Source organism: Moschus berezovskii, chromosome 23 (assembly GCF_049115385.1).
Source record: "Moschus berezovskii isolate FMDL1 chromosome 23, NW_MosBer_1.0, whole genome shotgun sequence".
In the NCBI taxonomy this organism is placed as follows: Eukaryota; Metazoa; Chordata; class Mammalia; order Artiodactyla; family Moschidae; genus Moschus; species Moschus berezovskii.
Window position 1 is genome coordinate 22,064,910 of NC_142482.1, and position 12,620 is coordinate 22,077,529.

General features: G+C 38.2%; 1 protein-coding gene across 4 annotated transcripts in view; it reads left to right on the top strand.

Moving 5' to 3' along the window:
- Window positions 1–12,620, top strand: part of MAPK14 (mitogen-activated protein kinase 14) — an 83,002-nt gene that overhangs the window by 52,789 nt on the left and 17,593 nt on the right. For all 4 annotated transcript variants that reach the window (XM_055407280.2, XM_055407281.2, XM_055407282.2 and 1 more), the window contains 5 exons: window positions 4,306–4,417; window positions 5,224–5,253; window positions 5,688–5,735; window positions 7,127–7,241; window positions 7,792–7,863. In XM_055407280.2, the coding sequence (XP_055263255.1) occupies window positions 4,306–4,417; window positions 5,224–5,253; window positions 5,688–5,735; window positions 7,127–7,241; window positions 7,792–7,863 (377 nt within the window). The remainder of the gene's footprint in view (window positions 1–4,305; window positions 4,418–5,223; window positions 5,254–5,687; window positions 5,736–7,126; window positions 7,242–7,791; window positions 7,864–12,620) is intronic.

The following is a 12,620-nucleotide window of genomic DNA, read 5'->3' on the forward strand; positions in this document are numbered from 1 at the left end:
ATCATCAGGCTGTGAAATCATATTTTCAGCCTAATAAAGTCCTGCTTACTTAATTCCTTTTTAAATGTGGGGGAACTAGATAGCTCTCCAGCTGTTGGTTGGATTTAATTATTGGAAGTGTATGAACACCGATGGGACTTCCCAGGTGGCGTTTGCCTACCAGTGCAGGAGATGTGGAAATGGCAACCCACTCCAGTGTTCTTGCCTGGAGAATCCCAGGGATGGGGGAGCCTGGTGGGCTTCCATCTATAGGGTCACACAGAGTCGGACACAACTGAAGTGACTTAGCAGCAGCAGCAGCAGGAGATGTGAGAGACACAGGTTTGATCCCTGGGTTGGGAATATCCCCTGAAGGAAGGCATGGCAACCCACTCCAGCATTCTGCCTGGAAAATCCCCACAGACAGAGGAGCCTGGTGGGCTACAATTCATAGGGGCGCAAAGAGTCAGACATGACTGAAGCCACTTAGCATGCACGCATGGATGAACACCAACAATAAAAGGCATGTCTTGACTAAAATGTAATTAAATTTGCGACTAATAGTGTAGAAAGTATGTGGCATCTATTAATGCTCCTTTGGGATTGACTTGTTTAAAATGTGCCTACCTACATTTCCGTCCCACTCCCTCGTTCATTGCTTCTAAAAGTTGACATGTCTTCCATAAGCATTCAGTGACTTTTCATGACACTTGCTTTTGTCCACTGTGGCAAAATTTATTTCGAAAATCTTGCTGTATGTGATGAGTTGGAATTTGACAATTGGTTGTCTTGGATTGGTCTTCCGGGCTTCGTGGAAACAACATGTAGTGATTAGGTTAGTTCCTGCCAGACAGGTCTGCCATGAATAATGTGTTTCTGTTGGTTTGACTGGAGCCTAGCAGCAGTGTTTGACATTTATTACTGTGTAGACTGATTAACCTTATGTACTTACATAATGTCTTGACAGTCTCTCGCTGTCTGGAAATTTTAGTGATAAAATGGATGCGGTCTCTGATGGGAGGGCATTTAAAGGGAATTACAGAGTGGTGGGATATTTCAACCAAAAGCATACTCTCTCTCAGGCTGTGCAGTCAGTGGTCTCCTGACTGTATAGAATTTCTTGAGTTGTTGGTAACTATTTAAACACAGTACTTAGATCCTTAAAATTACTATGTTTGCTTTGTTAATACTGCTTAACACCTTTCTGAACTAGCACTGCCATTATAGACTTAAGATCTTTAGGTTTTATTTCAAGACAAATGAAGATAGATTCTAGTTAGAATCACACAGAGCAGTGTTTTTTCTCTTTACCTTTTCTCCTCAAAAATATTTTTGAAAGTTGAAAGAATAACCCTCTCACTATTCAATGTCATAAAATGTAATTATTTGCAAAACAGTCTTACAAAACAAAAGTTGGATTCCCTTTTCCTTAACCTGAGCCTTGCAAATTTTTATAATTGGTATTATGGGTATGGCAACTATTATCCCAGATTTTCTGAGGGAAGTCTTGATTCCACAGTATTAACCAGTTTTCACAATGTTCTCATATTCTCTGGACTGTGCATCAATTTGGGATTAAAAATACAGTGACTGATTAGGATGGAATATTGCAGTATTTGTAAAACTTAAATCATTCTCTTGACTTAAATTCTGTGTCATCTAGAAGAACCTGGAGGCTGTATGGGCTGTGGTTTAAGATCATGGTCTTTGAGATCAGACAGTTTTGGATTCAGCCCCTGACATGACCACTCTTTTAACCTTGAACAGATTAATATATACTTGCTTTGTCTGTGTTTCTTTCTCTGCAAAATGGTAATACTAATGAAACTTACAGAGTTGTTGGGAAGAGTGTATGAGACACAGGCATAATAAATAGTGGTTGGCATGGAATAAGCACTAATGCCTTTGGTTATGTTATGTTGAGCTTGGAACATCTCTTAAGTCAGAACAACCTTTATGAAAATATTTCAAAACATCCAGCATAGCTTGAATGACGTTTAGAGTTATCTTTCCTCAAGGCAATATAAACAAACATGCAAGTTTTAAAAATGTGAAGTGCTGGACTTCCCCGGTGGTCCAGTGGTTAAGAATCCGCCTTGCAGTATAGGGGACATGGGTTCGATCCCTGGTCTGGGAGAGTCCACGTGCCATGGAACAGCTAAGCCTGTGCTCTGGGGCCGTGTTCTGCAACAAGAGAAGCCACAGCAGTGAGAAGCCTGCCCACTGCAGCTAAAGAGGTTATTCCTCGCTGGCTGCAGCTGGAGAAAGCCCATGTACAGCAACAAAGATCCACTGCAGCCAAAACTGCAATAAATAAATCATTAAAAATCTTTATATATATATATATGAAGTGCTAAAATCTTACTTAAGGTTACATCTATGCTAAGTCCTATTGCTCTTTATGAAATTGTGAACTGACCATAATAACCAAACAGTGAAATTAAGAAATAGAAAAAAAAAAATTCTTGTTTGAGGAAAGAAAGTAATAAATATAGTGGGGGGTGTGTGTGTGTGAAGACAGGTCATACACATATATAGCCATGTAAGACATTAATAGTATATGTAAATTGCTGGCTTGGTTTCTTTTCTTCCAAATTTATCAAAAATAAAAATGGAATTCACTGGCGATCCAGTGGTTAGGACTCCACGCTTTAATTACCAAGGCCCTGGGTTTAATCCTTGGCTGGGGAACTAAGATCCCGTAAGCCATGTGGTGGCCTAAAACAAACAAACAAAAATAACATATTGAAAAAAATAGTAATTGAAAAGAAATGAAATCAGCCTCTTTTTTAGTAGTTCAGCTGATATACATTCTGCCTCAGGAATGGGTAATGATTCTCCTAATAGATAAAACCTAACCGAATTTTTAAAAATTACACTGTTTTGTACTAACTACTGTGGTTTTTATGTTCCCAGAGCAGTGTGATACGTAATGAGTGGGTAGGGCATTGCATCTAGAATCTCTGTGGTAAACCTGTTGGACTTGAATGTGATCATTCCCTAATCCTGTGATGTGAAGACAGGATAAAAAATACCCAGCACTGCACCTGTGAGGAGAAGTTCTAGAATGCCTGACTTACTTACAGATAAAATATTTCATTAAAGTAAGTGCAGGAATATTGTCAGTGGCCAGCATCCTTTTTCCAGTCATTCCTAAAAAATGAGGAGAGTTATAATTTGAAAATTCAAAGATACTTTTATTTTTTTTAACCGAAGTGTAGTTGATTGACAATGTTGTGTGAGTTTCTGGTATACAGCAAAGTGATTCAGATATATATAGTAGTTTGTATCCAAACACTCCTAATTTATCCCTCCCCCCCTGCCTTTGGTAATCATAAATCTGTTTTCTGTCTGTGAGTCTGTTTCTGTTTTGTAAATAAGTTTATTTGAAGATACTCCTATTTTAGACCCTGCAATATGAAGTGGAAAATGTAACCGTGGATTTAAAAATACGGCCATGCGTTTAGTTACAGTGTACATTTCTCATGCAGTAAAATCGTCTTTAAGAAAACTGATGCAAACACGTATGTCACTCTAATCTCCATCTTTTCCTTTTTCCTTTAACAGTTACTTTCATTTTTGGTTGCACTGGGTCTTTGTTGCTGCACTAGGACTTTCTCTGCTTGTGGTGAGCAGGCGCTGTTTTTCGTTGTGATACACAGGCTTCTCACTGTCGTGGCTTCTCTTGCTGTGGAGCACAGGCTCTAGGCACGCAGGCTCCGGTAGTTACGGCTCACAGCCCATAGTATGTGGGATCTTCCTGGGCCAAGGATCCAACCCGTGTCCCCTGCATTGGCAGGCAGATTTTCATCCACTCTACCACCACAGAAAGTGTGAAAGTGTTAGTCGTTCAGTCGTGTCTGACTCTTTGTGACCCTATGGACAGTAGCCTGCCAGCCTCCTCTGTCCATGGTATTCTCCAGACAAGAATACTGGAGTAGGTTGCCATGCCCTTCTGCAGGGGATCTTCCCAACTCAGGGATCGAACCCAGGTCTCCTGCATTGCAGGCAGGTTCTTTACCAACTGAGCCCCCAGAGAAGCCCCCACCACCACAGAAGTCCCTGCTTTTTTTTTTTTTTTTTTCTCTCTTGTCTTTAGAGAACCTAGGAAAAGATGGCAAGTTGGAACAAGTATAAAAATTTTTAGAAAAATAGACGACAGGCAGTAAAGTTAGAATAGTGATGTTGAAAATGAGCCCCCCATCAATAGTTACTAAGCTTTTAGCTGTCACTGTGGTACTTACTGAGTGGACTTCTGATAGTCTTATGAAGATCAGAGCTTTCTTAGGGTTCTGGATTATTGTGTAACTCTCCATTAATTTTTAGGTACCTGGTGACCCATCTCATGGGGGCAGATCTGAACAACATCGTGAAATGTCAGAAGCTTACAGATGACCACGTTCAGTTCCTTATCTACCAGATTCTCAGAGGTCTCAAGGTACAGACTAATAATTTTCAGAAATGAATTCTCCCTCTTTCCCTTCTATTTAGGGCTTAAGGGAAAACAAACAAGACTTATCTTATGGAAGATTTCAAATATAGTAATTACAAGTACAATCATAGTATAATGAACCCCTATGTTTACTCAGCAACCACAATTACCAACATACAGCTAATCTTGTTCCTTTCCTATTCCCCTAAACCCTGGATTATTTTAAGGCAAATCTAGACCTCATATCTTTCCACCCCCTTGATACTTCTATATAGGCATGTGTGAGAGTTAAGGACTCTTTTATTATTACATCTAAGCAATAATAATAATTTCTCGATGTAATCTGATATCTGTTGTGTGTCATGTTGAAACTTTGAAAATATCCTCAAAGGGGTTAATTTGGGGGTTTTATCTGCCCCCTGTGGAAGGGGCAGATAAACAATGTTTTTAAATTAAACCACCTTTAACATTTAGCAGCTTTGAGTCCTTATTGTGCTCTAGAGCACCCACTAGAAAATAGTTTGAAATAAAATAGGTTGAATAAATAAATAAAATAGGTTGAAAGCTCTATTTCACTCATACTCCAGCTCTATGAATAGAGTTGATGGTATAGAAATCATAGTTATGATCAGAGTATAGACTACTGATAATTACTTGTTCTGATTTCTAATCCTGCTCTTAATCCTAACATTTCATATTGACTCATTAAAAAGTAAAAATGAACTTCAAATATGTCGTATAATATGATGGGAGTTGGAGATAACTTTTTCTTTCACTGATTATTTTTTGTGTGTGTGTGTGCTTTTTCACAGTATATACATTCAGCCGACATAATTCACAGGGTAGGTATTGTATTTTGATTACATTATTGGGATGGTTGGTGGGGAGATAGCAAGATTCTAGTCTAAGTATTTTAGCCATTGAAATATTGACTGATTTCGCAGCTTTACTCTAGGTTTAAGCTAATTAAAGACAGAGGATGTATAGGTTTTTTGTTTTTTTTTGTTTTACGTATTTAAGGCTAATTAAACGGTAACCCACTCCAGTATTCTTGCCTTGAGAATCCCATGGACGGAGAAGCCTGGTTAGGCTATAGTCCACGGGGTCGCAAAGAGTCGGACACGACTGAGCGATGGAACGGAACGGAACAGTGACTATAGAATGGAAATTGTTTATAGCTGGATCAAGTCTTTTATGTTTAGCTCTTCATCATTACCTTTAGGGAAAGAGTTTACCAAGCATCATAAAGTTGATCCTGTCCTCTCTTGCTTTCTAGGACCTAAAACCTAGTAATCTAGCTGTGAATGAAGACTGTGAGCTGAAGGTAGGATGAAGTGACATTGGCAATTGTTTGTTTCACTTTGTAATTATATGTTTGACTAGCCAGGCAAATTTATAAAGGGAATGAGTTTATAAAGCCATGACTTTTTATCTGGAAATTCATATTGTATTGTCCTTAGGAATATCATTAGACTTTGAAATTTAAACTGAAGATTTAATAAACTCTAGTTTGAGTGATATTGAAGGTAGTATCAGGTATCTTGTTTTCATTCTAAAATGAAGTTAAATTAGAAATTTAATATATTAGTGATAAAAAAGGAGAATTACAGTATGAATATCAAGAAAGCAGTCCTCTTGAGATAATTATGGGATTATATCAGTTTCTAAGAGAAAAAAGACAGAAACCCACTCTTTCAAAATAATTCAAACGAGATAATCTATAAAGAGTAAGCAGCTCTGGAATTTTTTTCTTTGTTTCATTTCTCATTTTACTCAAATATTTGGAAACAAAATTTACAATAAAATGCATCATTTTAAGTGTACATATGACAAATTTGTATAGCTCTGTAACTGCCAACACAGTTATGATGAAGAACATGTCCATCACTCCAGAAAGTTCCCTTGTGCCCCTTCCTAGCTAGTCCCTACCCTTCTAACCCCTACTTCAGATGACCACTGATCTGCTTTCTGACACTGTAGAGTAGATTTATCTTTTCTGGAGTTCCATACAAGTGGAATCATACAGTATTTTTCTGTGTGTGTCTGACTTTCGCTTAGCATAATATTGTTGAGATCCATCTGTATTGTGTGTGGCAGTAGTTTATTCCTTTTTGTTGCCAAGTAGATCCATTTTATGACTGTACTACAATTTGTTTATCTATCACCTGTTTATAGACAGGGCTTCCTTGGTGGCTCAGCCATAAATAACCCACCTGTCAGTGCAGGAGACACAGGTTCGATTCCTGGGTCTGGGTCGGGAAGATCCCCTGGAGAAGGAAATGACAACCCACTCTGGTATTCTTATCTGGGAAACACCATGGACTGAGGAGCCTGGCAGGCTGCAGTCCATGGGATTGCAAAAGAGTCAGACACAACTTGGCAAGTAAAAAAACAATTGATAGACACAAGTGCTTCAGTTTCCCTTCAGAGCTATGTAAAGCTGCTATGAATATTCATGTTTGTATGGAACATATATTTTCATTGCTCTTGGGTAAGTGCAAAAGCAGTGCATTTTTGTTTTCTTTTTTTGTAATTTCTTTTTTTTTTAAGTTCTTGCTGTGTTCCCCATGCATTCTAAGCATGGACCAGGAAATATGTTATGCAAATGCTTTGTTGTTCTTGCTTTTTAATATGCAGCACTACAGTTTTTTCCCTCCTGCTTTACAAGCCTTAAGAGTTGGCATGTTCAGTTCCTGATTGCTCTTCTCTCATTAGATCTTAGATTTCGGACTGGCTCGACATACAGATGATGAAATGACAGGCTATGTGGCCACCAGGTGGTACAGGGCTCCTGAGATCATGCTGAACTGGATGCATTACAACCAGACAGGTACTCCTTGAACTGGTTACTTAGGGCCTTATTGATACCGTGTTAGGTATATTTGGGGTTCCCAGAAGTGGAGATGGGGGAGTAGGAGGAAACATTCTTTTTCTTCCCTCAGGAAATATTTAAGTCTACAAAAAGAGGGTATTTCAGTTGCTCAGAGAAAGTAGGATTTTTCAGACTCTGTGATTTAATTGGCTTTTTACTTATTTTGAACATATTCTTTCATATTTTACCTGAAGACATTGGGTTCATAATATTAACTTTCAATATTACTTGGGAGAATTCACCATTTCTACCAGTAAGAAACCTTTGCCCCTTTGTGAACAGCTTATTTCTCTTGCCGTAACTGTGTTTTGACTTAGCCCACCTATGAAGCCCTTTAATTGTGGTGAAGGTTTTAGCTTATTTATTTCTGTAAAAATGTTGAGTATGAGTGTTGAGCTTCAAACACCTTAAATATTAGAGTATTTCAGCCCTAGCTGTAGTTCCATTTGTAGCCAAGTTTGATGAGAGTGACTTTGTATATACTTTTATTTCTCTTTAATTTTGCCAGTTGATATTTGGTCAGTGGGATGCATAATGGCCGAGCTGTTGACTGGAAGAACTTTGTTTCCTGGTACAGACCGTATCCTTTAAAAAATTTTGGGTTCTTGTTTCTTGTCTGTATTTTAGTGTCCATGGAAGTGTATCACTTTTACCTTAAGTTACTTGTTTCTATTGTCCATTGTGAGATCTGCCCTCCTGTGGAGTATCTTGCTTTGCCAAGAAAGAGGCTTCAATTTACTTTTATGATTTGGAAAAGCTCCTCATAATCTGGCAAACCTTTAAAATCTTTCATATGTCATCTTTTTTGTAGCAGGTTCCTTATTAATCTTCCCACAGCCATTGCGTGACTGAGTATGTTGGTGAGAAGTTCTAGACCTCAAAGACTGGTTTAGTCTGTTTGTACCAACACTCAGAGAGCACAAGATAACCATTTATAAATCAGGGATATCTTGCTTTTATGTTTGGTTTACATATTTAAAAGGCTGTATTTGGTCCTTGTAAATCATTGGAAGGACTGATGCTAAAACTGAAACTCCCAATACTTTGGCCACCTCATGCGAGAGTTGACTCACTGGAAAAGACTCTGATGCTGGGAGGGATTAGGGGCGGGAGGAGACGGGGATGACAGAGAATGAGATGGATGGATGGCATCACCAACTCGATGGACATGAGTTTGAGTGAACTCCGGGAGCTGGTGATGGACAGGGAGGCCTGGCGTGCTGTGATTCACAGGGTCGCAAAGAGTCAGACACGACTGAGCGACTGAACTGAACTAAATGATACACTTGCTGACGTGTTATATTTGTTGCTTAAAAACAAATAAAAGCAAGAAGATAAGGTCACCCTGTTGTGTACCTTTATCTCCCCTCAGCATGACTTTGTTTTTATCCCAGATTGTAACCAAACTTTAATTTACTTCCAGATACATTGTCTAGTTTATAGTTTATCATGACCCCTTTATTTTAGTCCCTTTTCTATATGCTGCATGCCCATTTCACAGGTTAGTAATAATATCATCAAATTTGATTTGTTGTAATCCTCATCAGTTCCCCTTGGGGAAGATGTTTAGGCAAGAAATAATTTTTAAATTTATATATAGAATTAGATCTGAAGATTTTTGTAAAATTCATTTGACTTGCCCTCCACCAGTTTGGTTGAGCATTTAGAGATGCTGTTTCCTGTGTTCTATCACAATTAGAGACCTAAAAGCTGTTTTAGCATCTCACCTAAGCAAACACACTGAGTTTATAAACCAGAATGTCAGTTTACTGGCTTACAGTTCGGATCATACCTCTGGGGTGACTGTGATGTTCATTTCATCAAGCCACATATTCTGTCTTCTGCTAGAATGTACTTGCTAATGAACTGAAAAGCCTCTTCCCTCAGCTGTCCATTTCCCTCTGAATATTACCGGATTGATACAGAGTATAATTTCCCTATATGGCTCATCTTATTCCTTCTCATCCCCGGATTCTCATTTTAATTCCTAATGTGTCCCCTTTGTCCTTTGTTTCATTTACCTTATACCTGTTTCTTAGAAATTTGACATGCACGTTATAGTCTAAGCTAAGAGACTGAGAGACAATTTGTGATCTTCCCTTTCCTCTGACCCCCACTCTTTACTCTGTCTTCCTGAGCATTCTCCTCTGATGTTCTCCCCAGTTCTTCCTTTATTTCCGCATCTCCATCTACAGTCAGTCGCAGACCCTCACACCTACATAGACACACACAGTGGTGGAGAGACGCACAGTAAAGCATGCTGGTTAAGAGCACGTGTTCTGGAATCGGACTTCCAGGGTCGCTATTACTTAGCTCTTTTACTTCCTGCCCTCTGACTTTGAGCAAGTTGTGTAACCTCAGTCTCTTGGTTTCCTTAACTGTAAAATACTGAAAATAGTACATACCTCATGTGAGAATCCAGTGAGATGATCTGGAAAGGACTGGGAGCAGGGCCTGCCAGTAGATGTTAGCCATCATCCTCATCAGTGATCTTTGGGAAGAGTTTCTCCCTTCACCTTCCCACTTTATTGTCTATAAATGATTAAAGGCTGTGTTTTTTTATTTAAAATTTTTAACAGATAGTAAAGGATGGATCCCCTTGACAGGCTACTGATATAAAGGTTTCAAAGCAGTTGTGTGTGCCTTTGGTTCTGTCTCAGTTATAAGTGCCCATTGATGGACTGACCCTTTTAAAATGCCAACTTTTGGCCTCTGTAAGAAGTGTTCCTTTTTATGCATACTTCTTTTCCCTCTATGAGCTTTAGGAAGAAAACCTAGCATTTAAGCTTTTTACTAGGAGATTCTCTTTTTAATACATGAGAATTCTTTTCAAAATTTTTGTTTTAGTAATACATTGTTTCTTTTCTACTTGCCTCCTTTTCAGGCAGATGTTCTTCTGGATCAGGAAACTCAGATTTGGAAGATTTGTATTTGTAATATACATAACTCCCTTCTTGTCAGTTGCTGTCTGTGTGGATGTAGCTTTGATTGCCTGACAAGGGGAGAGGAAAGTGTTTTCTGTTACTTTTTCAAGTCCCCGGTTGATTCTAGTATGCATTCAGTGTTGGGTACAGCTAGAGTTCAACCAAGTTGAATTTTAGTTTTAATCTTTCAGGGTGAAAGTTAGTTAGTAGTTTTTCCTCATTTTTTTTTTTTAAGGTACCAATGAGATAAAAGTGAAGAAATCTAGAATTATCCACTTGGGGATCTAGAAAGATGCTAAAAAATACCTAGTCGGGCCCCCTGTTTTTATAGATGAGGAAGCTATAAGAACCCAGAAAAGATAGATGGAATTTATCTGACTCAGGTTTCTGTTTCTTTCCAATATTCTGTTTGTTGCCTATTCTTCTAATTTCTAAAACTCATTTTCTTAAAACCTTTGCAGAATGTGCTGGCCCCACACACTCTTCTGTTGCTCAGAAAGGCACACAGCTACTGCTTAGTTATGATTTTAAAATGCAGCTGAATGCCAAGGCAGCCTCTAGAGTGTGCTCTTCACTTGAGTGTGCAGTTCTCTCCCTGTTTCCCTCATTTATTATTCATCTTGCATTTGAAACTTGTGGTTTTAGCTTCTAGATAAGAACTAGCTAATAGAACTTTCTGTGGTCTTACAAGTAGTTTATGTATGTACTGTTCAATATGGTAGTTGGTAACTACCAGCCACATGTGGCTATAGAACACTTCAAATGTGGCCGGTGGAACTTAGAAGCTGAATTAAAAATATTGACTACAGATTTGCCACTTTATTTTTTTATTGTGGTAAAATAAACATAACATGAAATTTACCATCTTAATCCTTTTAAAAGTATACAATCCAGGGGCACTAATTCCATTCATAAAATTGTGCATCTACCATCACTGTCTATGTCCAAAACATTTTCATCACCCCAAACAGAAGCTGTACCCATTAAACAAAAACTTCCTATTCCCTCTTACAGCCTCTCATTACCTCTCTTCTACTTTCTGTCTCTATGAATTTGTTTATTCTAAATATTTAATGTTAAGTGGGCTTACACAATATTTGTGTTTTTGTGTCTGAATTTTTTCACTTAGCATGTTTTCAGGGCTCAAACCCTATTGTAGCATGGATCGGAACTTCATTCCTTTTTGATGACTGAATACCATTCCATTGTGTGGCTATACCATATTTTATCTCTGCCTTCATATGCTTATAGACACTTGGTTGTTTCCACCTTTTGACTGTTGTGACTAGTGCTGCAGTGAACACTAATATACAAGTACCTCTCTGAGTTCCTCCTTTCGCTTCTGTTGGCTATATATCCAGGAGTGGAATTGCTGGTTCATGAGGTTGCTCTGTGTGTAACTGTTTGAGGAGCAGAGCAGCCATTGTTTCCCATGGCAATTTCTCCATTTTACATGCCCACCAGTGATATATGGGCAGTTTCTCCACATTGTCACCAGCAGTTGTTTCTTCCTCCCTCCCTTCCATCCTGCTTTTAAAATTATAGCCATCCTAGAGATACCAAGTGGAATCTCTTGGTGGTTTTAGTTTGCATTTCCTTAATGACTAATGATGTGAGGATCTTTTCCTGTGTTTACTGTTGCTATGTCTTCTTTGGAAAAATATTTGTTTGAGACCTTTACCCACCTTTTAATTGGGTTGTCTTTTTGTTGTTGAGTTTTAGGAGTTCTTTATATATTGTGTATGTTAAGCCTTCACCAGATATGTGATGTACAAATATTTTCTCCCATTTTGTGGGCTGCCTATTCATTTTTTTCATAATGTCGTTTGATGTACAAAAGCTTTTTTTTTTATGAAGTTCCAATATATTTTTTCTTTTGTGTTCATGTTTTTGGTGTCATTTCTAAGAGTGTATTACCAAATTCAAGGTTGTGAAGATTTACTGCATTTTCTACTAAGAATTTTATGTGTTTATTAGGTTTCTAATTCATTTTGAGTTAATTTTTGTATGTGATGTGAGGTTGGGGTCCAGCTTTATACTTATGCATATGGACATTCAGTTGTCCCAGGACCATTTTTTGAAGGTTATTTTTTTTTCCATTGAATAGGTTTGGCACCCTTGTCAAAGATCAGTTCTATTCCATTGGTCCGTGTATCTACCCTTACAGCAGTACCACATTGCTTTGATTATGGTAGCTTTATAGTAAGTAAGTCCTTCAACTTTTTTCAAGATTTTTTTTTTTTGGCACTTTGGGCTCCCTTATAATTATATGTGAATTTGAGGATAGGCTTTAAACATGTCTACAAAGAAGGGTGAATTTTATTTATTTATTATTTTTGACTGTGATAGGTCTTTGTTGCTGCACTGGCTTTTCTCTAGTTGCTGAAAGTGGGGGCGACTCTTTGTGTGTGGG